Genomic DNA, 27,972 nt, shown 5'->3' with positions numbered 1-27,972 from the left:
GGAACCTGATTCTGAGAAGACATGGAGCTGCCTCAGCTTGCTAGGTCTCAGCAATAGAAGCTTTAATCCAACAAGCCTAGCTCACTGCAGCCTGGAACCCTCCCAGAGGCTGAACAGCCAGGTAGGAGGAGACCAAAACTCCCCTGAGGGCCAGTGTCAGTTCTCATTGAGTCAAACTCAGTGACATGCAAGAAAACAAAAGGCAAAAAGAGGCAGGGAAATGTCTGTGTCAGTAGTAAGAGGAGATAAGGATGTTAAGATAGTATCAGAGGGGTAGCCGTGTTAGTCTGAATCTGTAAAAGCAGCAGAGAATCCTGTGGCACCTTATAGACTAACAGACGTTTTGGATGTTAAGATAGTAATTTTAACCAGACTCTCTCTAATACCAAGACTACAAGTGCCCTTTGAAACAAGAATACAAGTGGAATCTTCAAATGTTCCATCTCCTCTGAAGATAGGCAACCCAGCTGCACTGGCTAAGAAGGTTATTTTTACCCCGACCTCTTCCTGCAGCTCTGACCACCACATGCAGCATTTCCCTTAACGTCTTCAGGCAGGCCTGCTGCTCCCTCTTCAAGCATATTGCCAAGATGCTTAGGGGTAACCCCGCAGCTTTATTTCCAATGGGAGCCTTCCCTTTATCCTACTAATTAATGGATTTGTGACAGCTGAGCAATGTTTCCTATGAAAATTGGTCCTGTCCAACACTTCTGCCCAGCTCTACAACCTCCCTGCTGCTATAAGACCTTGCAAAGAACCTCTGAGCAGTCACCACTTGTTTTCACAAATGCCCCTTCCCCACTACATTCAGGGAAGCGTCCCTTATCAAGGACATTGTTCCCTCTTTTAGCTTTACAGTCAATGTGCCATTCTAGGCTCTTTGCCAGGATCCCCTGGATTCAGTGTTAATGAGACTCCTGACACTTTAGAATGCTGTTCCCTGTTGCCATAGTTGCAGCAAGAAGGGTAAGGGAGATGGCAGTCTCCTGGCCTCCTCACATTTCACACAGGTTAAGTGCCTTTAGGGCTGCTCTGTCCTTTTCTGTCCATAGTGGCCTCTAAGGGCATGTTGATGCTACAGCAGTACAGCTATGCAGCTGCAGCAGTGCCGCTGTCCTGTAGATGCTTCCTACTTAGTCAGAATGGGTTCTTCATCAGTGTAGTTAGCTACCTCTTAAAGAGGTGGATTATGTTGATGGAAGAATCCTTCTGTTTGACCTAACTATGGCACACAGGATGCCATATTTTTCACAGCCCGCAGCAACGTAGCCAGCTAGATTTAATTTTTAAGGTAAAGCAGGGCTAGATCTATGCAGTCTTGTGGACAGACCTGGGAACACCATAAGCTGGCTCAGGACCGTCAGCCTGCAATATGGCTGCTCTCAGAGCTGTGTATATTACCCTGGTCAGGAGGGAGCTCTGCTAAATTGTGGCTCAGCTGTATGTGGCTGACTGCAGCCCAGTTTGGGGCAATATTACACCAGGCCCTTGTGTACCCAGCCAAGAACACAGCAAGCAGACTGGGCACTCAGCAGAAACTTAGATCCTCATCAGCTTCTCATAACTGGCTTAAATTTAACGTTCATGATTCCTCCTTTCATTGGCTAGGGAGGCGTGTACTCTGAGTAACTATTCCATTAACTCCAGCTCGTTCTGAGGGAAGGCTGAGGTAATCTGGCCTGCCCTTTCTGACAGGCCTTTTGACCTACTTTTCTAGATTGTTGGAGGAGAGAAAGGGAAGAATCAGTGGCTGGGGCACTTGGCTAGCGCTCCAAAGAGCTGGGTCCAACTGCTGACTTAGCCACAGACTCCCTGTGTGATCTTGGGGCATGTTTCTGTGCCTCAGCTCCCCATGTCTAAAAATTAGGATAATAATACTTCCTGGGTTTGTCTCAGAGTTGGTGGTAGGCATAAGCAGACTAAGCAATTGCTTAGCCTGAGCAGCTCAAGGGGTATCCCCTATTCACTTATTTTCATAAGAACTTGCCTGATTTAGTATTTGGGGGAGCCTCCAAAATTCCTTCTTAGGGCCCCCAATGGGCTAGCATAGCAGTGGGTAGAGCATCTAGAACCAGGGGGCTCCGAATCTGGTTGGGGCCTCGTAGACAATCACAGAGGTCAGATTTGCTGCATTTCTACAGTGGCGGAGGCTTTTTAGCTCAAGGCCTTGACATCCCTAGAGAGATTCAGAGAGCTCCTGAGGCTCCCTGTTACTCTTTTTCAATTAATAAAGGGAGGGAAAAGGGAATCATCAATATTGTGCAGCATTTACAGACTATTCAAGCCACTGCAGTAACTCTCCATGGGGAAATTGTCCAGCACTTATTTCAGTGCCCCCAAGAGAACAGGCAGGACCAGCATATGTTGGACTTGAAAGAGCTGGATCAGTACCTCAGCTGCACTAAGTTTCAGATAGAGTGAAGATAGAAAGCTTTCTAGCTTGGGCAGCCTTCTAGTCATGTGGACCTTTCCAGTGCTGATTTATATATGCAAATCTCAGTTAACAGGAAACATCTGCTTTGAGGCTTTTGTCTCCAGTCTAGTTTGTCTCATTGAGAGGTCACTGGCACTGAGAGAGCAGGGGTGTCAAACTCCTTTGGAGAAAGGACTGAATTGTGTGTGGAGCAGCCGGCGCTGGCTTGGTGTATATATTCAGGACTATATATGACATAAGATATAAGAACGGCCATACTGGGTCAGACCAAAGGTCCGTCTAGCCCAGTATCCTGTCTTCCGACAGTAGCCAATACCAAATGCCCCAGAGGGAATGAACAGAACAGGTAATCATCCAGTGATCCATCCCTGTTGCCCATTCCCAGCTTCTGACAAGCAGAGGCTAGGGACACCATCCCTGCCCATCCTATGCCCTCCACAATGCACAGAGAGTGCCCACAGATGCCAGGAGCTTTGCACAGAGATCAAAAGGAATGTTCAGCCAATACATAGTGACATAGGGGCTGGGTATTATTTGTTCAGTACCTCATTATCCCATTCACTGATCAGTGGAGAGTCTGTTCCCCTTTAAGCCATTGCTGTTACTGCCCTTCATTTCTCTTTCATCCTATCCTCCTGTTTCTATTTCTCTCTCTCTGTCATGCAACCTCATAAATACATCATGTCGGCCAGGTCTAGCGAGTGGATTATGTTTGACACCCCTGCTTTAGAGCAATGGTAGTAGTAGCAGCCTGATCCAGGAAAGTAGGCATGGTGCTTTGCTTTAGACTTGCTCCCTGCAATTAGCTGTATAATAGACCCTGAAGCAGGATTGGCTGTAAGCAAGTCCCAAAGTGCCTTGTCTCCTACTCAGAACCCATCACCTCCTAGAATGCTGTCTGCAGCCACTGAAAGGCAGCGCTTCTACATCCAGGGAGTGGAGGTGGAGTAACACAAGGTCTTTGGGATCTCATACCACAGCCTGCAGGCAGTAGTAAGAGACAGCAATACGCATGGATACAGACTGACAGCTGAATGGTGTCAGATAGCTACTTGCTGGGTTGGGCTTCCTCATTTGGCAGGAAGATCAAGGACTCAGGAGTGGGAGGAAAACAAGGGTCCATTACCCGGAGGGCTGGAAGAGAGAGTCCATCCAGGGGTTGGAATGAGAGTTTGTCTAGGATGGGGCCTTAGTCTGGGGAGAAGACTGCCCAGGGAAGCAGAGAAACAGAGAGAGATTTTAATCCACCTATGCAAACGGTCATACCAAAGGAAGAGTCCTAGAAACACGGCACTGCCATAGGGGGATTCATCTCACTCACTGCCAGGTAGGGTTCCCAACAGTCCCTTATTATGAGAGACGCCCCTTCTTTTTTCATCTCTTTACAACAAGGTCGGGAGTTGCTGAGTGCTGCAAAAAGCAGTACAAAATACCCCTGGCAAATGTAGGTGAGTGCTGCTTATTATCAGTGGTAATACCGGGAGCAGGGGGAATGGCAGGGGTGCTAAGAAAACAGTCTCTTACTTTTTGAATACAGTGTTGGCCACCCTACGGCCAGGGCAGAACTCCCCAGCGTTCCCTTACAGTCCCTGGTGTCTGTGCCCCAGCCGTGCTGATCCCACCCTTTCCCATCACTGTCTTCAGGAGGGGTAGATATAAGCAGATCCCCTGTTATTACAAAGCAAAACAAACCAAAAGTTCATCCCTGTTCTTGTTTTCTGTTGTATTTTGCACTGGACATCCAGGGTTTGTCTGCCCTCTTTCCTGGAGAGCTGTTAGCGTGATGGCATCACACAGCGCCAGGAGCCTCAGCCACAGTGCCAGGAGCAAACAAGTGGGGAAAAGATTTGTAGTCAGGCCCTTTAGCTGGTTTTGTTCACACCTGTCACTTAGATTCCAGACAAAGAGCTGCGGGGGGTGGGAGGGTGAGGTACAGGTACTCAATGTGCAAGATTTTAGACACACAATTGCATGACTGAGGTTTTAAGAAATCTCTCACTTCAGTTCTCTAGTGCTCAAGGAGACCTCCAGCAAACCAGGGAAGACCAGACTTGATACTCCTAATATTTCCAAGCAGCAGTAAGGCCCCTTTATGTTAACCCCCGCAGCTTTTTGTTACACATTCATAAAGAGGCCCCTGGACAGTGTTATTTTACTGGTCACTTTTAAGGCAGAATCCAGAGGACATGGGCCTGATAAACAGAGAGAACCTGGAGTCAGAGATGCAGACAGGGAGGCAGCACCCAACTGTCTGCCTGTCAGGACTGTTCCACTTGGCAGGAGGATGAAGGACTCAAGCGTGGGAGAGAAACAAGACTATCCTAGGGCTGGAAGGGAGAGTCAGTCTCTCCAGAGCTAGGGAGGGGATAGGGCTGGGCTGGGCAGAAGTCTGTTTTGGGGAAGTTTGGAGAGAGAGGCTGTTGGGGGGCTGAAATACTGCTGTACCTAGGCTTTGGTTACCTGTAATCCACCCATGATGTAGTCTAGGGGTTAGAGCAGGGAATCAGGACTCTTGGACTTCATTCCCCCATCAGCTGTGGCTTGTTTTGTGGCATAACCGCTCTGTATCTGAATTCACCACTCTGTGAAGTGGGAGTTGGGAGACTTAATGTATTATTGTTTGTAAAATGCTTTGAGATCTCTGGGTGCTTCATAAAAAGGTCATGTGTTGTTATCAGAAGGGTGACTCTACCAGATAGAGGCAGAGTACTGAGCAACAAATTAACACAATGCAACATCTAAGAAAAGAAATTAAGCAAAGTTTCCAGGAAAAACCCACTAGCCTAATGTCCAGAGAACTTGTAAGAGAAAGATTCCCGCTTGCGTTCTCCTCTGTTTGCAACCCTCTTGTTTCCCACTGCTTAGCTTCTCAAATGGTTCCATTCTGTGTATAACCAGGGAGGGCTCTGTAGACTTCTGGTGCTGCACACTTTAAGCAGCAAGAAGCATGATAAATAAATTACATCTAGTACTACAGACACATGGTGTGGGGTTTCAGTAAAGGGAGGGAAATCTTGTTGGATAGGAGCAATAAATGATGATGGTAGGAAATGAGAGGGAGCTGCATGAGGAACAGAAGCCTTGTGAGTGTAAGAAAGCTGGGAGGCTTTGGAAAAATGAGGGTTGGGGTGGAATATCAAGGCCTCATACTGGAGGCACAGAAAGGGAATAGGTTGATCTGTCTTCACCTGAGATGCCTTCACCAGTTGCCACCAAAGAGCCATTAGAGATTATCAGGCAAATAATCATCATTTGTGGAAGTTCCTAAATATATGTTTACCCAGCAGACTTGGAAGCAGTTGTACGTTTGTAAAGATAGACAATAAAAGATCTGGAGGAGCTGTCATCGACTTGTGGCTCAGTAATTTGTGCTTTGAACAATCTCTAAAGACATATTTACATGAGATTTCAACAGCTCGTTTTCCCACCTCTCATATACAAGGGGCTGTTTATGTAATTATTATATTGTGCATATTCTATATGATTATTTGATTATAATAAATATTATGTAGGTCCTTAACGTCTTGGGGATATTTACATAAATGATTGAATATAAATTCCTTCCAGAACAGAGACGAAGATCTAATTTCTTCCCCTCACTCCAAGCTAGTTTGTATGTTCCCCCAGCAGGTAGAGAACTAATGTTAAAACACACACAATTTAATTAGTTAAAATTAACCAAATTAGTTCAATTGATATTAACACCCACAAGCAGTTTTTTACACCAATCACAGTGGCCAGGAAATGCCAGGATTTTGATGCTCCACCTTGAATTCCTCCAATTTAATAGTTTAACCCAATAGGATAATAAACATGGCTACTTTGCACTCGGCTATCGCTTTCTGTTTGTAGCTCTCTAAGTGCTTTATATACATGGATCTACATCATTAATTCTTATTATTTTATTTTAAGAGATGATAGGTTACTGGTCTCATTTCACAACTGGTGAACATACACAACTCTCACTGGGAGTTGGGAACTAAGGATGTTCAGCGCCTGTGAAAATCAGGCCACTTGCGACTTTAGACTGTAGTCCTTCAAAGCAGGGATGGTCTTTTTTCTGTGTTTGTGCAGTACCCTGAACAAGATCCCAAACCCAACTGGGGGCTTTGGGCACTACCATCATATAAATATTGACTACTATTTGCCTCAGGTCACACAGGAAGTCATTGGCAGAGATGAGACATGAACCCAGGTGTCCTGGTACCTAACCCAATACACTGTCTAACAGATCACAGCTAGAAAGGAGTTGCCACCTTATAAGTGCTGCATAGGGTGACCAGACAGCAGATGTAAAAAATCAGGACAGGGGGTGGGGGATAATAGGAGCCTATATAAGAAAAAAACCCAAAAATCGGGACTGTCCCTATAAAATTGGGACATCTGGTCACCCTAGTGCTGCACCAGCAGCAAGAGGGACGTGTGATATGTCAGGTGAACTTAGAATTCCTTTGTTTTGGGTTTCAGTCTTATAGCATCACTTAAATGTAGTTTGTGTGTGTTTCTTATACAAAAGCTGGAGGGATGTAGGATCCAGTCCTGCAGTACTTTCTCAGGAGAAGCTCAGCAGAAGCTTTGCCTAAAAAGGGCTGGGCCTTTAGTAATGCTGTGTATTTCCGTAGGGTCCCCAATGGCCTTGGCAGAAGAGGTTGAGAAACACTGGTAATGGAAATGAAGAAAGTACACCGAAGGAGAAGAACCAGGTGAGGGCTCACACAGCTTATGTCTTTCAGATAGTGCAGTCATTTTTGGAACTGTAACTGCATGTAAGGGGTCCAGAAGCAATGTGCACAGAGAGAAGGAGATGACTTAGTGGAGACTAACCCCACTTACGGACTTTTCTCCCTTGATTTAAAAAAATAAATTAAGAACACAAACTTATTTTAAGTTACTCCTGCCTTCAGAATGTGAGTGTGGTAGAGAATATCAAACTCAATGTAACACTCTAGCTCTGTAGGACATGTCCCCTTCTCGTGACTGGCCTACATAGAGATTAAGAGCCCACTACTGCTACCAGTTAACAGTCAGCTCAGGTGGTAGAAATGTGATTTTGGTGCAGAAGGTTCCCAGCATCTATCTCTGCTGAGTGTCCCATTAAGAGAGGTTATTGCACCCAACAGGTGCTGAATGAAGAACTACTGAAGTGATGTCCTCTGTCTACAGAATGTGGACTCCAGCAGTGCAACATGACCAGACCCTCACCTGAAGGAAGTATCTCTGAGGGAATTCGTCTCTGGCATCCTTGCTAAAATTGCCAACAAGGTAGATAGCTGGGATGGTATTTTTTTGTTGTTGCAGCCGCAAATGATTGAACTGAGACCACTAATTTTACATGGACCATAGACCATTAGACAGATAGGAACAACTTTTGGTCACTTTGTACCCAAGCCAACTTCACTGGGGGCTGCCCAGAGTGAAAAGTCAGAACAAAAGATAGCCAGTCAAGCCACGTAATGCTGACATGTATTGCAGGTGCCAAAACTTAAGGGTCTGATTTTCTGTGGTCTTGCACCTTGTGTTGTCATTTACAGATGAGCCAAGAGAGTTGCAGAGTGGATGTCAAATCCTATTGTTCTGTCAGGGTATCAATAGACACTCATTTTGCACAGGTGTCAGCGATGGAGAATCCATCTCTACATTCTTGACAGCTTCCTATCAGTGGAGAAAGAAAAAAAGGGAGTGCTCAGAAAAGTAGAAGGGTCCCTCTGCACCCTGTACTATTGTATTCTAAAGAAAGATGCTTTTATAGAGTCTTTGCTATTTTAAAGACATTTTTTATAGGAGCATTGTATATTTTGAAGCTACCAATGTGAGAACCAGGTAAAACACCCAGACTCCAATTCTCCAAGGCCCTGCACCACATGCAGTTGTTTACACTAATGCAGAGTGGCTGTAGAATACTACTAACTGAGCAAGGTACCATTCTACACCTACTTCACAGATGTGTAAATAACTGCAGAAGGGTCAGGTCAAGGGAAAACCAGGCCCACAAAGAGCTAGGCCAAGAATTGTGTGTTCTGCAAAGTTTTACAAGCATTTGAGGGGTTACTGTAAACACAATTATCTCCAAATCCTGCAGCAAAGTTTCAGGGACAGTCAGGCATCAATTTGCAAAGTGCTGGATGAGGGGGTTTAGCTGTGTGACTCCGGTTGACTTTGATTAGAATTGCGCAGCCAAGCTTTATGTCACTTTGAAAATATGGGGTAAAAAGCATATAATTCTGTGCCTGAGGTTTTCTGGCCCTGTGCTAATGGAGTACAGCACACATCAGTTGTTTAAACAACAGTCCTCACCACTCTGGGCTCCACTGCCATAACTTGAGATGCATTTGGAGTTGAAAGTGAAACTTCAGAACATCCAGATAGTTTGTTTAACAGTAGATCAGGCATCAGCCATGGTTATTCCTATTGGACAGGCTTCTTATGTAGTGTTTAGTGGGTAGAACAAGGGAGTGGAGCTCAGAGACTTGAGTTGTAGTGCCCGTTGTGTGACCTTACACAAATTGTTTAACCTCCATGACTCAGTTTCTCCACCTATAAAATGGAGATCATACTTACCTTCCTTTGTAAAGCACTAATGAACAGAAAGATGGTATAGGCCCAATTCTGTACCATGTAAGCCAATGGGAAGATTCCATTCAAAAGGAACAGGATTGGGCCCCATTTGGTTGTAAAATATTAGTAGAAATTATAACAGTGTTACAGCCTTCTCAGAGTGACAATCTTACAATGGAAATGCCATGTCATGTGAAAGTTCCAGCATGGTGCTTAATTCCAGGTGTAGAACCCACTAGAAAGGGCAGTCGGCCACAGGCTGATCAATTACACTCATATACATCTGGAATAATTTTAACTGAATATGCCACAGGTTTACTGTGGATTAAGGATAACTTTGTTGCGATTAAATTGATCCATTGTCTGAATGAGTTTTAGCATCACAGATTGATGTTTCTAAGACTTTTTAAAATTTATTTTTAAAATTTAGCCTTCTGAATCTGAGTGGACATTTATTTTTCATTGCCATCTCTTTGCAAACAGAAAAACCAGTTAATTATTATCTGGTTTTATTTTTATTAAAACTCTCAGTTGCTGCAGTCTATATTAACCTTCAACCTCTGATCAGACCAAACTGATGGTCCGACAGAAAATGTATTTAGTATATAAAATCATTGAAAGGAACACCTTCTTCACTTTATTAGGAGAATTTGCATAGAAAATTGAAAAAAAAAAGTTGTATAACTTATTAGCAGATATTGCCCACCACTCAAATTAATTGGAAAGATTATAATATTAAATTAAACAAAAATACAGATTGTCTAATCTGCCATAAAAAAAAATTCCAGCAACCCTAAAACAAATCCAACTATTTTTATCCTTTTAAGAATGCCCATTCAACATTTCCCCACACCCCCAGCTTCTCCCTTTTAACAAGTTACAGGATAAGATTTCAACCCAAAAGTCTGCCAAAAGTTTCTGAAGTTCATTTAAAAACCAATGTTATTTAAAAAAAATAAACCTCTATTGTTTGCTCTTTAAAAATAAAAATGACCCCCCGACCCTGCAGAAAATAAAAATCTAAAGTGCTGTGGGTGCGGAGGACTGGCTGTGAGAGACGCGTGAATTCCTTTTCTCCTCTAAAGTTTTTGGATCCATGTCTCCTAATGATGTATGGATGATATATTGCATTGTGGGTGTCAATATAAGTGACGGCCATATTTGCCGGTGCTGCTACCGCTGTAAACAACCCAAAGTGTCTGGGAGACACAGAGACGCTCCACTGAATGTCAGGACATTTTTATTTCTTGCATTTGCCATGTCTCTAGGAATGTCTTACAAGCCCAACTTGAACGCCCACCTCCCCGGGACTTCCATCAACCAGGGTAAGTCTCCGATTGCAACTGGAGGGCAAGTTTTCCAGCCCTTTTTGGAGGCACAGAAAGAGCGCCGTGGTGCAGCGCGAATACCTGGGGAAAGCCCCAGACTGTAGTTTTTGTCCAGTTCTATACGTAGGGTCAGATCCTCGGAGCTGATTCATATCCGCCATTATTACTAATCACCCACAGCGCTGCGCTTCCAAGGAGCAAACTTCGGCTCCCCCCTCTCCCTCCCCGGGCCCCGCGGCGCCCCGGGGCGCTGCGCCCAGCCTGGCGCCGAGGTGCTGGCCGCCTCCGCGCGGCGCCGCTCAGTTGGTGGCTCTTTTGATCCGGCCGTTCGCTTTCCTCCATGATCGCCTCCCCAGGGCTGCTGATTGATCTGGATCAGGAATATTCTGTTCGCGGCTCAGCCGCGACCGCTGCTGGCAAGACGCTGCAAGTGCCTGGCCGCGCGTGGTGTGTGGCAAGGCAGCCGCGCTCTCTGCTGCTCGGGGCTGGGGGGGCTCGCGCTCTGGTCCCCACTTTCTCCAGGGCTGTGCCCCAGAGCGACTTTGAAACAGCCCCCCGAATCTGAAATGGCCCCCTCTCCATCAGGGTTTGTCCTCAGGGGAGAGTCCTTCAAAGTGCTGGAGTCTGGAGGAGATTAGTCTGTGCTGGATAAGTCTTCCTCTGCCAGCATGAGCTTCAGTTAGGGGCTTTGGAGAGCTTAATTTTTGTTAAAGAGCCTCCTTTCCCCCACCCCCCGTCTGTTTATTTTTATTCCCCATCTCCCCTTCCCCGTGCAAAGTGACTTGGGTGGGTTGAACTTTTTTATTTTTAAAGGTAACCATCATTTTTAAAAATGTTAATTTCTGTGGTGAACTTTGCTGGGTGTGTGCATGAAAGAACATGTGTGTGTAAATCGGAAAATTCGGAATAAAGCAGCCGCAGTTCATTCACGGTGGGATATTTTTAGGAGATCCTTGTATCTCTGCACGCCAATGGGTATTAAAACAAGAAATGGAGAAATTGTCTTTAACCGTTCTGGTCTTAACAGCTCGCTCACACATATGGTGTCTACAGGTCTGACATCAAAATATCAACAGGAAGAAATGTGACTTTATTAAAAAAAAAAGAAAAAAAGAAAGGCAGAGAGAGAAGTTTTGGTGTTTTAGAAGGGAGTGGAAATATACTTCAGTGGTTTTGCAGCACTGTCTGTGATTCTGTTCCTGTGGTATTAATTACATGTACCCCAAAGAAGCTACAATGAGTGGCAATTATAGCAGATCTCATTTTGCTGCAAGGAATTGTCACCAGCTGATAGAGAAGAAAGATATGAACTGTAGCCTTGATCCTGCAAACACCTACACATGAGAATAGCTTGAAGCATGTGAGTAGCTGACTTAAATAGGTACTCAGGTGTGTACAATTAAGCATGCATGTAAGTATTTGCAGGATCATGGCCTGAGATCAGCTTGGTACTTTTTAAAAAAAAGCCAGGAAAAAGGGACGTTCCTGACTTCAGATTCTTGTGACATATTAAAGCAGTGTCACCAGAAAGAACCAAGTGATGGAACTGTTCCTTTTTGTCCCTCACTACAGCCAGTGTCTCATTCTCTAAAATACCTCCATAGAAGAGCAGGGACTCTGAGCTTTTTGTTTTGATTTTTGGCTTACATCATGGAGCCAGGGGAAAACACTAGGCTAACTGCACATCAGATGAAAACAACGGCTAAGACCACAGCAAACGTGTTACTGAGCTATTGGTTTAAGTAACTCTGAAAGTTCTTTGTGATTTTTTTTTTTGCTGTCATTGTTCTGTCTGTATGCTCTCTAATGATCTATGATATGATTCAAGCTTTACATTTCTTTCATTCCGTTTGTCCTCCTTTTTAGTGACTTTTCAGCAGTCCCCTGTCTGTGATCCCCTAACTTGTGCTTGCTGGGTTCATGTCGTCCTTAACACCCACAGACTCTTAGCAATGAAAAATATTTTAATCGGTATCCAAAATGGGCTCTCTCTTTCTCTCGATCTCCTGCCATTATTCCTCATTCACCAGCCCTTCCTCTAGCTAGTGGCTATGCCAGCATGATGGCCTGAGGCCAAGGGAGTTAGACAAAGCAGTCCTTGCAGGGGCACACACTGCATTCAGAGTGATGTGACTGCAAATGGCTTCCCTCCTTGCTGGACCCTAATTCTGAGTTTCAGGAGGTTCCATCTCTCTTGTGTTTAAATTAAATGCCACCAGCTCAGCTAGAAGTGGCAATCCTGGGTTTGCTTCCAAACCTGGGGTTAGAGCATCCCTTTCCTTTGAATCCTGTAGAGGGGCTGAACGCAGGACATCCATCCCTTTGGCTGAAATCAGCTCTGCAGAAGCTGCTCTGCGGGAACTTGGAGTGGTTGGGGCTCAGTGGTTTGAGAGAATGTGGCCAGCTTGGGGTATCTATATAATAATGACAATGCTCTGTGCTGCAGGGTTTTTGGTGCAAGTGGGACTAGAGGGGCTGTGGTCCATGTTTCCGAAGTCTGTGTCTTCATTGCACAGTTAACTTGTGTTGTCTACGCACTGGTTAATTCCTCTCCACTTAGTCTAGTTCGAGTGAGAGTGGCCACTCTACAAAATAACAGATGAGCTACCCAGAGTGGTTCTGTTAGCAGCTGATGAGTTGTACTAACCTGAGCTGCAGACTATACCGCCAGGCAGGGCAGCCACCACCAGCTAAAAGGTCACCACCTGGGGTTGTGTGTGTGGATGGGTCTCGAATTAGGGACAATGCTCAGGTTATAAACCAATTTACTTGTGCAGTGAAGGCAAGCCCTGAGAGAGAGGAGAGTTGCCATAGGGGCAGGAAGGGCTGTAAAGGGTTAATGGGAGATCTGTGGGGATTCCCTGCAGATCTTGGGATGGCTGCGTAAGTAAAGTCGGTCTACTCCACAGGTGATTTAAACCCCCTCCCCAGCTACATAGTACTGTGGGCGCTCCAGGGGCCTGATTCTCCAGTGCCTTGCAGCGTTGTCATTTACACTAGTTCAAAGAGAGAGTCATTTGCTTCCAAAGCAGAGTTTTACACTGGCTCTGAACTTGCTTTGCCCAGCTGTGAGCGATGATGCAAAGCTCAGGACATTAAGGGTTTAGGCCCCATGTGATTAAACTTGCAGTGTTTTTCCAGGTATCTGTAGTCTTCCCATGGGACTTTCCACTCTGGAGCCTGGGCTCTTGTGGTATAACATTCAGTGCTGGTCCTGTATTTCTAAACCAGCCACTTGCAGACATGTTCTTAATCTCAAACACACAACCTTCCATTTTTTAAGGTCCTTTTTATTTTTATTATCTCACTCACTTTTTTTTGTTTTGCTTTGTTTGTTTAAACAGGGTTAGAGCCATTATGGTTGTATTTTGTTTGCACACCAACATCTTTAATAATTTCACCTGGAATCTGCACAGCTCTGGGAATGGTATTTGCAAGGGGCATACTGTATCAGTCTTTGATTATTATTATTATTTTTGACAGCGTTAACAAAATGCTAAGATCAGAGTGAAGTTTTAAAACTTCCATATGTAGAATCAAATTCCAGCAGATTATTGTAATGTTAAAATAGTAGGCTGCATCCCGGCTCCACGTTCTTCAACAGCAACCCTTTAAACAGAAAAAATATTGTAACCTAGGACTTCTGTAGTTCTCACAGTGCCTGCAGTGTTACCACTCAAACTTTACAGTGACTGAGATTCTCTGGCTCCAAAATCACAAGTACCTCCCGCCACTTGAGCCAAGAGAGAATCTCCATTATCTGGTATCAGTATAGTAGGGGCACAGCACAGCTGAGAGTTCTGATTCGAGCCAGAAGAGGGCAGTAGAACATATGCATGCTAGCTAGTCTCTGATGTCCAATAATATGTTACATTATTAATATTAAGGCTCTGACTCAGCTCCATAAACAAACTGCTTCCTTGACGTTCTTTATGTAATGATATTTAACATGATCCTGTTGTCCGTATTCAGGTTTTATGGAGTGGGGGAGTCTATTGTGCCACAGCAGTGCAGAAAATGAAGTACTCTGTTAAGATAGCAGTTTGTGGAAGCTTTTACATACTAAACTATGCTAGACACAAGGAGTAATTTGTGGGCATTATAAGAGCTTTAACATTGGTTTTCCAGATTTACATTATTTTTAAAAAAAAATCTTTCTTGTCTTGGTTTCACTCTGTCAGAGATTCACAGTGGCATTGTATTTATGACTGTAATTAAATTTGCTAAAATTTAATACAGCGCTTGCTCACTCTTCACTGGAAGTCCAAGTCATGTTAAAAATAGTCTGAAAAGAACTGAGCTAAACATGCTGATTAGTTTACTTTTTCCAGATGTAACTCACCTGGTCCTTTATCAAATGAGTGCTACCTTCCCTCCTCCCACCCAAAAAAATAGGAATGGATAATGTCAGGGGGACACTGACAGGTATTTTTTTGCTCAAAATAGCGAAAAAGGTGTGGAATTTACAAAACTGAATATGAATGACCTTTGTCTATGTATAAAATGTTAAAGCTTAAAAGAGGTTCTTTGGCTGTTGCGGAAGAATAACTTAGCATTTTTTGTTTGTTTTTGTTTTTAAGGAAATCGCCTGATTCTCATTTGGCTTCCATTTACACCAAAGCCCATTTCCAGGCTCTGGCAATGTAAAGGGGATTTAAAGTGGGTGTAAATATAAAGTAAATAGATATAATGAATGTCTCGTTTACACTGTGAGAGCACGGTAAAGGGGATCAGTCCCAATATTTTCTACAAAAATGGCTTTTTTATTGTTTGTTTATTTAAATATTCAGTGGGACTGGAGTGTTTAGGGGAATTGGTAATGAGACACTGAGTGTTTCACTGCTAGGTTGGCAGTGCTTGTCCCATTCATTGCCCTGGTGCAGCAATAGGATCTGCCTGGATAGACACAGATGCCTATGTGGCATCTTAATGATTAAAATAATAGAACTGTCAGACTGGAAGGGACCTTGAACCAATTTCTAGTTCAACTCCCCACACTGAGTCAGGACCAAGTAAAGCTAGACCATCCCTGACAGGTGTTCGTCCAACCTGTTCTTAGACACTTCCAATGATGGGGATTCCACAACCTCCCTTGGAAGCATATTTCAAGATTAACTACCCTTATAGTTAGAAAGTTTTTCCTAATAAATAACCTAAATCTCCCTTGATGCAGATTAAGCCCATTACTTCTTGTCCTACCTTCAGTGGACATGGAGAACAATAGATCACCATCTTCTTTTTATAATATCCCTGAACAGATTTGAAGACTGTTAGCAGGTCCCCTCTCAGTCCTCTTTTCTTTAGACTAGCATGCTTTGCACTTGTCTTCATTAAATTTAATCTTGTTGATTTCAGACCAATTCTCCAGTTTGTCCCGATGGTTTTGAGTTTTAATCCTGTCTTCCAAAGTGCTAGTAACCCTTCCCAGCCTGAAGTTATCCACACATTTTATACTCATACTTTTCACTTCACTAGCCAAGTCATTAATGAAAATATTGAATAATGCCAGACCCAGAACAGGACCCTACTAGATACGCCCTCCCAGTTTGACAGTGAAGTATTGATAACTACTCTCTGAGTATGGTCTAGCAATCAGTTTTGCACCCACATTATAGTTAATTTTATCGAGACTACATTTCCCTAGTTTGCTTTTAAGAACATGTGGTGCTGTCAAAAGCCGTAGTGAAACCAAGATACATCACATCTACACCTTCCCCCCATCCACTAAGCTAGTAACCCTGTCAAAGAAGGAAATAAGGTTGGTGTGGCATTATTCATTCTTGACAAATCCGTGTTGGCAGTTACGTATAACCCTGTTCTCCTTTAGGCGCTTACAATTTGATTGTTTAATAATGTTCCAGTATCTTTCCAGGTATCAAAGTTAGGTTGACTGGTCTATAATTCCCTGGGTTCTCTTGGTTCCCCTTTTTAAAGGCAGGTACCATGTTTGCCCTTCTCCAGCTGTCCTCCATGAGATTGCAGTGAAATTTTGTATAAATGAAGCCAAGATGTTTTGAGTGATAAGAATTCATGTTCTTTCCTTCTAAGTTTGAACATTAAAACCACGATTCAGACTGATGTGATTGTAAAATGGCCAGATTCCACAAACTGGGCCTGGCATCTGGGGTGAAATCCTGGCCCCATTGATTTCTCTCTTTGTGGGTAGTCACTTGCACCTGTGCCTAGGGGCTGTAGAATTCCACCCAATCAAAAAGGCAGCAGTTTGCCCAGAGTACAAGGCAGTGGAGAAATTTACCCAATGATCTTAATTCTGCTCTCACTTAAACCAGGTTTACATGGCTGTGATGCCAATAAGCTCAATAGAATTATTTCCAATTTACATTGGTGGTTTTGAGAGTAGAATCAGGCCTATATGTTCATTACACAATCTTAGTTGGGCAAATGTGTTAAACTCAAAATTAATCCACTTGTATAAAAAATGCAATTTAAGATGAACTGGCTTTTTCGTAGGGCTGAGAGTTCTGTGTGGGGTTTTGTTCTTAAGAAAAAGCTTTTATTTTCTGCTCTACTTAGAAACATCAGGTTTTGCCTTGATTGATTGATTGATTAATTGCCAGAGGATTCTGTGGATGACTAGACAAGTGGGGGGATTTGACATCACAGGAAAATGACAGCTTAGCAACTGAGAGGGGAGTAGGGTTTTATTCAGACTGTTTCAGATGTGTTTTTTAACACCTGTTTTTGCTCAAATGCTTGACAAACGCTTGGGATAAGAGCACTTTGTGAAAAATTCACACCTCCTGCAGAGGCACTGTGGGATAATTGTATGGATTTTCTCCAGCAAGCACCAAAATGTTCACAGATTTTGTACCAGTATAAATACTTCAGTTAAAATAATAAAATCAACCCCCTAACTAAATAGTTATACTTGTAGGACCCCTAGTGTGGAAACAATTATACTGGAATAAATGTTCTGTATATTTGTGTATTTTTTTCCCTTTCCCATACAGGAATAACTACACTGCTATAAGCATCTGTAACTTTATGCAAGTGGAGGTGGGGGGGGGGGGGTTGTACCACTTTAGCTACTTCTGTGTAACTAAAGCAGTATAACTTTTGAGTGTAGACAAGGCCGCAGTTAAGCAGCACAGCAGGTTTGGATGCGATAAACATGCCACATGGTTGTGTGGTGACAAAAGCTGCCACCATGTAGCTGTAACTGTCTGTGAGTGTTGTAAGCACGTCAGATGAGAGTGCCTTGACTAGCTACAGAAACGCAGTTTACTTTGCAGCATGCACAGGGTTTTGTGAGCTCTCTAAGCACAACCTGACTTCCCATCCACTTCACTTGCTGGCAACAGCAGATTTAAAAATACAAATTCTCCTCAACCAGACGAGTGAAACCAGAGAGAATTGAAGGAGCAGCTCTGCAGGAAGGAAGAGGAGTTAAAGGCAGGGAAGCTGGGTGGGAGGCAGATAGTGCTCCATCCAGCTCCTACTGCAGTCAGTGGAAAGTTCCTGCTGCCTTCAGTGGGAGCTGGGTTGGGCACATAGGGCCTGATTCCAGGCCCGTTGAAGTCTATGGGATCTTTCTATTTACTTGAATTTCACTGGATGTTGAATCAGGTTGAGAGAGAGCAGATGGAGGTAAGTTGTGGGGCTGGAAGGGGGAGGATTGGGAGTAAATGTGAAAAGTCATTCCAAGAGTGCAGCTGAATCTTGAGAGGAGCGGATGTCTGAGTCTGAGGAGTGCAACTAGCATCTGCCATTCCTCCAGAGGCTCTGGTGACAGTCATACTCCAGCATTAGTCTCTCTTAACTGTTTGTGATATTGCTAACTGCCAGCATTCAAAGGTAATGGGTCAGGTCCCAAAAGCATGAGATTTAGAAAAAATACATTTGGGGTTCTTGTCTGATATGTGGTTTCTGAATCTTCGGGGGCACTTGGGTCACATTTTCAAGCTTTTTTCCTGCAGTCAAGAGAAAGTGAAACTTAAAAACTTCTCTTTTTGAACTTCTCTAAAAATTGCTAAACATTTCTCCTTTTTAAAAAATATGCACGCTGAGATTCTCACATGATCGCTTTCCTCCAGCACCTGGAGCATTAAGAAGAACATCAAATAGTGCAAGGCTTGTGATAAATCCATGAGCGTTGTCGGCAATGTTTACGTCTAAAGCTAGATAAATCAGCATGCCTATCATCTTGTCGCCCACACCTCCTTTATCAATATCAGCATGGATTGGCTACCAGCCTAGGGTTAGGCGATGTGTATCCCAAAATCGCCACCATCAGACCTTACACCCTTCAGTGAAGATCAGCAGCCTTGACCTCAGTTGGATTAACCAGGGGAGTGAATTTGAGTTGTCCCTGCAGCTGCCACTCTCCCCTCCACCTCCACATGGATAGTGAGAACATACTGCTCCAGGTCCCATATGTTCAGGTCTAGAGTCTGACTTTAGCTTGCCTCATCCTGGTGCTGGCAGAGGGAGAAAGCTGCTCAGGTAGCCTGGACAGATGCCATATAGCACTCTGCAGATCTCATCGGCACTTTGGATCAGCCCAGGGTTGATGCCAGAGAAAGACAACATCCAAACGCCATGCTGGATCTTTTACTCTCTTCTATGCAGTACAGTCATTTTGACCTCTTGACCTGGTCTCCTGTGACTTAGGATGCCATTTGGGGCTCGCTGGCCTGGTTTTGCTGCTCATTATAATGACAAGGTCCAGCAAATATAATTTGAAATCTATTAAATGCTAAGATACACAAATGTATTTTGGATTAACTACGTAAAAAAGTCTAAGACCCGAGGCCCTTCCAGGGGATTAATGGGAGAGCTGAGAGGCTAAGAAGGTCCGTTACCCCTCACCAGACATTAATTCTCAGGAAATACTCTGCACTCAAGCTCGTTAACAGGATCACAACCGCATTTTAAATAAATACAAAAATTTGATTTTCTTTTTATTGAGCCAAGTCCCACACACTCCTCCACTCCCTGTGGGAATGACTGGCAGGTATCTGACATGGGCGCTTGCAGCACGTGGAGAACTGGTATCACAGCAAAGCTAAATCCCCTTCTTTGTTCTCTGTGCCTGCTGCTACTGATAAAGTGGTTGGCGCATGGCATTATGTCTTATTACATTTTTGATGCAGACTGCAAAGAAACAGGTAAACTCACCATGGTTACCGCTACTTGTCATTCGGCAGGACATTCTTTGCTCTGTAATGGCCTCTAGTGTCTGCATCACAGCTTTGCATATGCTGTGAGTAAAGTAGACAATACAATGTCCCTGGCTGCTCCAGTGCCAAAATTCCATTGATCTGGTTATTAATGAGAAGAGATGCACTTGGTGTGACTAAAATCCCAGTGCCAATCCTTTTCCCATAGCTCTCTGACAGGATCAGTCTTTTAGTAAATTCTCCTTAGTGGTTGTATACTTTTTCCTTTAATGCTAATTCAGCCACTGTCAGAATCTGCAGCTACTCTGCAGTAACAATGCCATATTGTTGTCAGTGTCCAGATCTGTGAAACTTTCTCATGCAGCACCTTGCTGCGGTGTCACTGCTTTGTCTCCATGCATCAGGCACCTGATGGTTTTTGTTCTTATCTGTACGCTCCTTATGTTGTAATCTTGACTTCTATCCAGATTGGGAACAAAACATAGTTCAAATTAACATGGTCTAAGCAGGAGATCAATGAAATGTCTGGTCTGTATTGTTAAAAGCAGCCAGCTGAAACAAATTTTAGTTGTTTTCTACTTATTTTTTTTTTTTTTTTTACTTCATAACCAATAGGAAAGATGTGGCTAGTTGCTAGGACAGGTGACTGGAGTCTGGACTCCTGAATGTCTTGTCCTTGTTAACTGATTCAGGGCTTGACCCTGTAAATGCCTTTCCACCCAGGTGGTGTCCTTATTACTGCAAGCAGTTCCACAGACTTCAATTAGACATTTCAGAATCACCTGGTGGAAAGCATTCACAGGATTGGTCCCATACTTTGTGAATGCAGGGAAAGACATTTAACCTACCTATGCCCAGTTTTCTTTTCTGTAAAATGGGCATAATCAAACTCCACGTCCTTACAGCATGCTGGGCTAATTAATGGTTGTAAAGCATTATGAGACCTTTGGAGGAAAGGTGCTACTTCCTGCAAAGTAGCATCATGGATGTCTGTTTGACAACATTATTATAGATTTTTGAAATGTTGGGTAAAATGTGGATATAAAAATATTGCAAGTGTAAGTGTGTCCTGAGACAACCACTCACATTACAGAGTGTAAGAATTGAGAACGTTAAGGTATACCATCATTAGGAAAAAGGTGTGTTCGTACCTCCATGTTAGCAACCCTTTCAAGACGAGGCAGTCTAATTTTTCAAACAAATTAGCAGATTGAGCTAAAGGTTAAAGGGGAGATGAGTCTTCAACTCAAGCAGCTGACTCATTAAAAAGCTGCAGCCCACCTTGTCTTCACTAGGATTTTATCTCACATTAGCTAACTCAAGTTAAGAACACTCTTTCTTCTTGTAATGAAGAAAGAGGCCATCATGGTTCCCTGTGATTGTTATAGAAGCACAAAATTAGGAAGATTAGAGTCATGGTTCCATCATGCACTCAATAGCACTTCTTAGAGCGTGATCTCTGCTTCCTCTGGTGGTGTCCTTGCAAAAATAAATAAGAGTCAGGAGTAAAAAACTAAACGGAACAAAATGACTCTCACAATGTCAAATCCTTTTCATTTGTATTTCATTTAAATTCCAAATAGGGCCATGGACATGGGAAGGGAGTGGGAGAAGCCTTGAAATTTTCAGGGAAGGAGTTTGTAGAGAAGGGAGCTGATGTGTCTGAGGCTGCACAGAAAGCCTGGACAGAAGGAAGCTACTGTGGGAGCAGGAACATTTAAAGAGGAAGAGGAGAGAAAGAACAGCTAAACATGACAATATAAATCCCCCTTAGGTCAGATTCTGCAACCCCTACTTGGGCAGAACTCCCAAGAAGGTTATGAAAACAAGCAGCAGGATCAGGACCCTTACATGCCTTTTTATGTTTTAAATGGTGCATTTTCCTGAAAAGGATGATAAACGATGACTGAGGAGGCTGCTTCAATGGGCAGAGGAAGTGAGATCAATAGGTGCCTTAGCAGACTCGTGTGGACAGAGGTTGAGCCCTTAAATCAGCAATGCACAACACTGGATCTGTCTATCGTGTGTGTCTCCTTTAACTGTTGATTGTGGCCCTCAAGGAAAAGGAGGAAGTGATCTGATGTCCCCCCCTCCCCCCGCATTTTGAATATTAGAAACTGATTAAGGAATCTGTTCAGATTCCCCTCTACCGGGGCAGATCTTTGACAGATAACACTGGTCTTGTAACTCTTGGTTAATGTAAAAAGCCACATTAACTTATGGAATAATAAAGGACACAAAAGGTTTTGGGTTTATTTGGGGGAAGCGTAGGAGGAATGTTCCTGTGCAGTATGAGTAACTCACCTTGAACTCCTTCAGGAAAAGGCACTTTCTGAAAGATTGCATCAAGTATAGCAGTTATCTTATGAGGAACCTATTATTTTAAAAATAATCAAGATGGAACATTAAGTAGATAATTACCTCTGTTACTTTACGATCCATGCCAGATTTATTGACCCTAGAAGTAATGTCTGTCAGTATTTACCTAAGGGGACCATAAAGCTTGATAATGCCTAAAGTAAATATATGTTCATAATAAAAATGTTCTGTCAGTGCAGTTTAACTTCACTCTGAAGTCTGATGATCTCGTGAAATATCAGACTTAGTAACACAAAAGTGGTGTTTTATTAGTGATCTCTTTCCTTGGTTTATTTGCATAGCCCAATCCTACTGGTTAAAAATGTTTGACATCACACAAGAGATGAATGTGATGAACAATATTCACTGTTGATGTCACACAATGAATAGTTGTGGTGTAGGCTCAAAATAGCTTTTAGGGTGATTTGCATTGCAAATATGATGACTATTTGAGTTGTAAAATTATAGCCATATTTAAAGTAAGTCTACAGAACATTTGATTTTTATATAGTGTTGAATTTTTAACAGTACAAATGATATACCCAGGCTTGGCAGAACTTAATTTTGACTTTTTCAGTGTTTATTTTTGAGCATTTTTTTCTATTAATGATTTAAATATTCACAGTTGTGCAGAATGATGGGGTGTGGGGTCAGACAGTAGACACTAAGGTTCAGAAAATTTAAACTTTATAACTGTTAAAACACAAATTGTCAAAATATATCAAGTAAATATCCTTAAATCAGACTCTTAAGTTCTCAAGCAGCTTTTTTCTTACTTTGCCTATCTGTAAATTGTGATTATTGTCAACGGGAGAATTTTTGTCATGGGTTTGTGTGGGTTTGGTGAAATTATCATTTACTGACATTTACCAATTACAAATCTAATCCTTCCAAGTCTAGATATATCTGTAATGTCATGGCCTGCACTTCTTTCACTTGTACAGTGTACACTACAGGATGGTTACTTTAACTGTCTGTCCTGTTTGCAGTGAACAGTGTGACTCCTGCGTTACTGATCTGGCAAAAAATGTTGACAAGTTAATGTTTGTTTAAAAACAACACCACGTCCCTGAATTATACCCCAATGGGTATTGACTAATTCATCCTTGGATAATAAATCTTGCTTTCCTATTTTTTCTTCCTCCAAAGCTGGAAGTGTTCACTCTCCCTCCACAAGTATGGGAACCTCTGCACAATACAGACAGCTTATAAATGATTATGGACCCCCGTCTCTAGGCTATACACAAGGGATGCAGGTAAAATTCAAATGGTTTTAAATCGTATTGGTGACAAGGTTTGAGCAGTAGTATGAACTGTGGCATGCAGACTGATGTGACCCTCCCTTGCTTTGAAATGAAACATAAATGGCAGACAGATTCATCACATGCATCCTGGTTTCATATTAAACTAACTGTAGTGCTCACTGGGGGTTATAGAATCATGTGTAAGTCTGCAACTGACTTCAGGAGGTCGTTTAATCCATCCTCCCATGCTGAGGCAGGGTATTTAAGAACTAACCATGAGTCCCTGCCCTTCTGACCACTGGTGAACCGTGATGTGAGTTGTGTTCAAAGACAAAGGCACAGGTGTAAAACAGTCAAAGATTATAATTTGATGGTAAAGGCTGCACCAAACAGGAGTCTATTAGTATGACTTTTAAAATACAAAAATAATATTTAATAGTAAATATATCTGTAAATTAAGATTTACCCCAGCAAAAGAGTTATAAAATGCATGATCCAAACCTTCCTGTTGGCTGCTACAAGAATCTAACTGGTCAACTTTTGTGGAATGGCTTCTGCCATTTAACAGGGAGAAGGAGGCCTTCTCTGGACAGCTTTCTTGTGTCTCTCTCTCTCTCACTGACTCCACCTATTTTAACATACTTGAAAACATGTCTGCTCAGTTTTTCCCTGTACTACCACTTAAAATTACAATGAATGGAGGGAAAGAGAGATGAACTTGTGCATTGTGCTAGTTAATGATTTGCAGTGCTGTTCTGATGAAATGTTAAAAGGTCCCAGCCCTGCAGTCAGATCTGCCATGATAGATCCTTGCAACTCCATCGTACCTCCTCGTATCCGATTGCAGGAGCAGGGACTAATGCAGCATTGTGTTTAAAATCCTGTAAAACTATGAACTTGATGCATTTAGTGCAAGTGACTATGATCAACTGGGGCACATTATGAAACAGATTCTTATGATTGTTTTAATCTGCTATTATTTTTTGCCATGTATAATTGATTAATTTATTTCAAACTGTAGGGTACCAGCAGCAGTCAAGTACCACAAAGCAAATATGCAGAACTTCTAGCTATCATAGAAGAATTAGGAAAAGAAATTAGACCTACATATGCTGGAAGTAAAAGTGCCATGGAGAGGCTAAAACGAGGTAATTGTTTTGATAGAATAGACAGTTTTTTTGATCGATTATTTACAAACCATTTCCCCACATCCCTTACTTCAGAGCTGGGGGAACTCTTACGCTGGCTTGACTTAGTGTGTTTAGCTGAGTTGCTTGTTTAACATGGCTTCGCAATCGCCTGTTCACCTCCTATGTGACAAACCAATGACTGAATGTATTTCATGTGCACAGAGGGGTGTAACTTGCACCTTCTTCCAGCCCCCTCACTGTGTATATAACATCAATGGGGCAGAGGGGGGGAGGAATAGCTCAGTGGTTTGAGCATTGGCCTACTAAACCCAGAGTTGTGAGTTCAATCCTTGAGGGGGCCACTTAAGGATCTGGGGCAAAAATTGGTCCTGCTAGTGAAGGCAGGGGGCTGGACTCAATGACCTTTCAAGGTCCCTTCCAGCTCTAGGAGATTGGTATATCTCCTATAAACTCTAAACTCCCAAAAGACTTACTTAGAATCCCCTAAACTATACTCCAAACCATGTACCAAAGCGTCACTCATACATCACCTTTCCAGCTGGTCCACTTCATCTTAACTGAATGTATCTTTGCTAGAAGAGATTCTACCCCATGGTAACTTGCATATTGAGGGGCCAGTAGAGAGGCATGTGGGGGAGGGGGAACAAATGGGAGGCTAACGTTGAACTAGCCAGCATCTTCCTCTATCACATGTATTCCTACTCCTCCTGGCTCCCGTTTGTAAATTCCACCTGTTTAGACATCAATAAGCAGATGTAAGTAGATCTAAGGGAGCCTGAGGCTACTAGAGTCTAAGGGCCCAGTTCAGTTCCTTTTGGCCAGCAAAAGAGGGTGGTAAGTATCCTTTCCTCTTGGCTGGGGAAATCGCTGCATGCCTACAGCTGGTGTAGCCAGCTCCACACCATCCCATGCAGGAGGCATGTCAAGGACATTCCTGAAGTGCTGCTGGAGTGACCCATAAGGGCCATGGGCAGTTGGGTGCAAGGGATTTCTCCAAGCTGCTCTATCCTGTGCCAGAGGCTAAAATGGTCTCTGATTAGCCCAGCAGCTGGGTGGTGCAAAGGTGGCATTAAGCCAGCTATACTTAAGGCCCAGAATGTATCTGCCACCATGTGCAGTAAAATGAATAGTAGCTGTTCTTGGAAGGCATGTGATAAAGTCTGCTGATAAGAGTGGTAAAGTGGAATCAGGGCTGACAAATCAGTGTTGCAGGAGTCTCTTTATTGCACTGGCTGAACCAGTGTCAAAATAAATCAAGAATGGCACTAGGCTACAAGAAGGATGTGGCAGAGACCTGGAAAAGTTCAGACTGTCAGCACGAACAAGTGCTTGCTGAACAGTTGCTAGATTAAAGTTGTGCTTTCCTACATTACAGTATGTATTTATATAGGCATCATGGATATCAGCCAATTTTTCTGACATCTTCTGACTCAGAAACTTGCCCACTCAATAGTGGAGGAGGTTCCTATGAGGAGGAATTAAGTGTGTGTGTGGGGAGCAGACAGTAGTATGATGGGGCAGGTCCGGGGGAATCTTGCAGGTGTCCCTCATGGGAGCGGGAAGGTATCTGCTATACGGAGCATTCCTCCTGCAGGAGACTTCTGTCTTGTGCTCCACCAGCTTAAAAGCCACACAGGCTATCAAGTTTTGAAATCAATTAACTGTCTGTTTTCTACCTAATTCAGGGTAGTTCTGCTGCATAAACTGGGCACCTTGCCAGATAAAGTCTAATGTGCTGCTTTGAGTCTATATCTGTGCATACTATAGTTACAGGCACCAATTTCCTAGTGTGCATATATATATATATATATTTAACCCTTTGAAAATCCTTGTAACCCTAAATTTTCTAGTGTAATGATTTAATGGGCAATTATTTCTTTGGGTGCAATCACTGGCTGTTGCTCTGTGACCTTGAAGCTTCCAGGCTGCCAGTTCTTCAGAGGCAACGTACTTTGAGTTTGATGAGGCTAAGCATCTCCTACTGCTCAACAGCAACTCCTCCACCCAGTTAAGGAGCAGTAGTGGTGAGCTCTGAGCAGAAACGAAACTATTCTCTCTTGCCCTGAAAACTTGGTGCCAGAGTGTAGCGCTGTCTGCACTGGGCAAGTCATGCCAAAATCTCCCTTGGACCAAACACAGGCTCAGACTCCACTGCTGTGAACTTTGGTAGCACTAATCTAGATCTGCCACTAGTGTTTTAAGTACCAAGGCTGGGACTTGAACTAGAATTTTCAAAAGCAGCTTATGTCAACGAGACCTGAGCAAGGTTAGACAACATGGTGCTTAAAATGATGGCCTATCTACGCTAGCACTCTGTGTTGTTAACGCTGGGGGAGCTTAAACTTTGACTTTCAAGGTGACAGTTATGGGTCTGAGTCGAGAGACACCTTCTCGAAGAAAAAATTACTCAACGGACAGATCAGGCTTTTTGATTCGATTATTTTTAGCAGATTTTCAAATTACAATTATGCAAAATTTTTTTTTTTTTTTAATTAAGATTTGCAGTTTAAAATAGGCCTGAGCTGCAAAGTTTAGATCCATCGCTGAATGTGGAACTTAAGTTCACAGGTGCCTGGATTCAGGGTTTTGGTCAGGACACATTTTTAACTGAAGTTTAACATAATGGTCCCTTCTGGCATTAATCTGCAAAAAGATGCCAGTTAGGAGAACCAAACTCACTTGCTTTAACTGCAGTTGGGATGCTGCTGCCGCCACCGCAGTTATGGTACATTGCCGCACCTTTGCAAGCTATTTCAGGACAGAAACATTAAACCACGTTTTTGAATTTCAACTGTCACCTAATCTGATGCTTCCAAAAAATCTACTATTCTTTTGCAGGCATCATTCATGCTAGAGGATTAGTTCGGGAATGCTTGGCTGAGACTGAACGGAATGCAAGATCCTAGCCTACTAATTAAGTTACAAGACTTTCCATCTCTTTATGAAGAAAAACGTAATACTTATTCCTTTTGAAACATGCAGATGAATCTTTTTATTTTGAATGTTTTACTCTTTTTTTTGTCCTTATGAAAATGTACAGTTAAGAATGAGAAGATTTTTCAATTTATTGAGGGTTTACATTTTTTTTTAGATGTTAAACTCCCCAAATTCTTTCTAAAAGGTTAAGACTAAACTGCATGCAGAGGAATGTTTTCTCTCCCGCAGACTATACTTAAGTTCCTTTCTTATCCAGCCACAGTCTTTTTTTTTTATTATTATTATTTCTTTGACTATATTCACTTAACCCCACATGGTCAATCTTTCAACCTTTGACATAAGCTCTAAGGATTTTTTTTTAAATAACTGCACTGGTAGCATGTTTTACCTAGTAGTCGGCTATACTCACACAGTTTGCCACACAGCATAGACCCTGCTTAGAAATAACTCTTCTTTTGCATAAGCATTTGCATGATTGTTAGTGCTTTGGAGTCCATTTAAAGTGCATGAGTTATAAATACAGAAGATAGAGCAACCTAACAATAACAAGGTCCCAGAAAACTAATTTTCACCCTAAGGCTGAAGATTTCAATTGTAAGTTTGCCAAAAAACAAAATTCTGGATAAATTACTAAAACTTATTTGCATCTTTGTATGTATTTATTACTTGATGTAATAAAGCTTATTTTCATTAACAATTTGTATTAAAACTATGTACAGTCACTTTAATCAACCTTATGTTAAAAGTGCAAAAGAACTCAGTAGATAGGCCAATGTTTAACCTTCATGCAGGAGCCTCAAATCCAGGAACAGACTAGGGAACAGT

The 27,972-nt window shown here is 42.7% G+C and overlaps 1 protein-coding gene across 3 annotated transcripts; it reads left to right on the top strand.

Moving 5' to 3' along the window:
* The first annotated feature begins 8 nt into the window (after positions 1-8).
* CDK2AP1 (cyclin dependent kinase 2 associated protein 1) lies at positions 9-27,844 on the top strand. 3 transcript variants are annotated; one of them, XM_032800676.2, is made up of 7 exons: positions 9-121; positions 7,057-7,137; positions 7,555-7,696; positions 14,898-14,976; positions 22,965-23,071; positions 24,081-24,207; positions 27,049-27,844. In XM_032800676.2, the coding sequence occupies exons 5-7, from the start codon at positions 22,994-22,996 to the stop codon at positions 27,114-27,116; spliced, it is 273 nt and encodes a 90-aa protein (XP_032656567.1). In that variant the 5' UTR covers positions 9-121; positions 7,057-7,137; positions 7,555-7,696; positions 14,898-14,976; positions 22,965-22,993; the 3' UTR covers positions 27,117-27,844. The 3 variants fall into 3 exon arrangements, with proteins under 3 accessions (XP_032656567.1, XP_032656565.1, XP_032656566.1); XM_032800675.2 differs by lacking the exons at positions 9-121; positions 7,057-7,137; positions 7,555-7,696 and adding an exon at positions 10,226-10,314; XM_032800674.2 differs by lacking the exons at positions 9-121; positions 7,057-7,137; positions 7,555-7,696; positions 14,898-14,976 and adding an exon at positions 9,880-10,314.
* Positions 27,845-27,972: the final 128 nt, after the last annotated feature.

Source organism: Chelonoidis abingdonii, chromosome 22 (assembly GCF_003597395.2).
Source record: "Chelonoidis abingdonii isolate Lonesome George chromosome 22, CheloAbing_2.0, whole genome shotgun sequence".
NCBI classification, from domain to species: domain Eukaryota; kingdom Metazoa; phylum Chordata; order Testudines; family Testudinidae; genus Chelonoidis; species Chelonoidis abingdonii.
The sequence above is the reverse complement of the archived record's forward strand: the minus strand, read 5'-3'. Positions and strand labels throughout refer to the sequence as shown.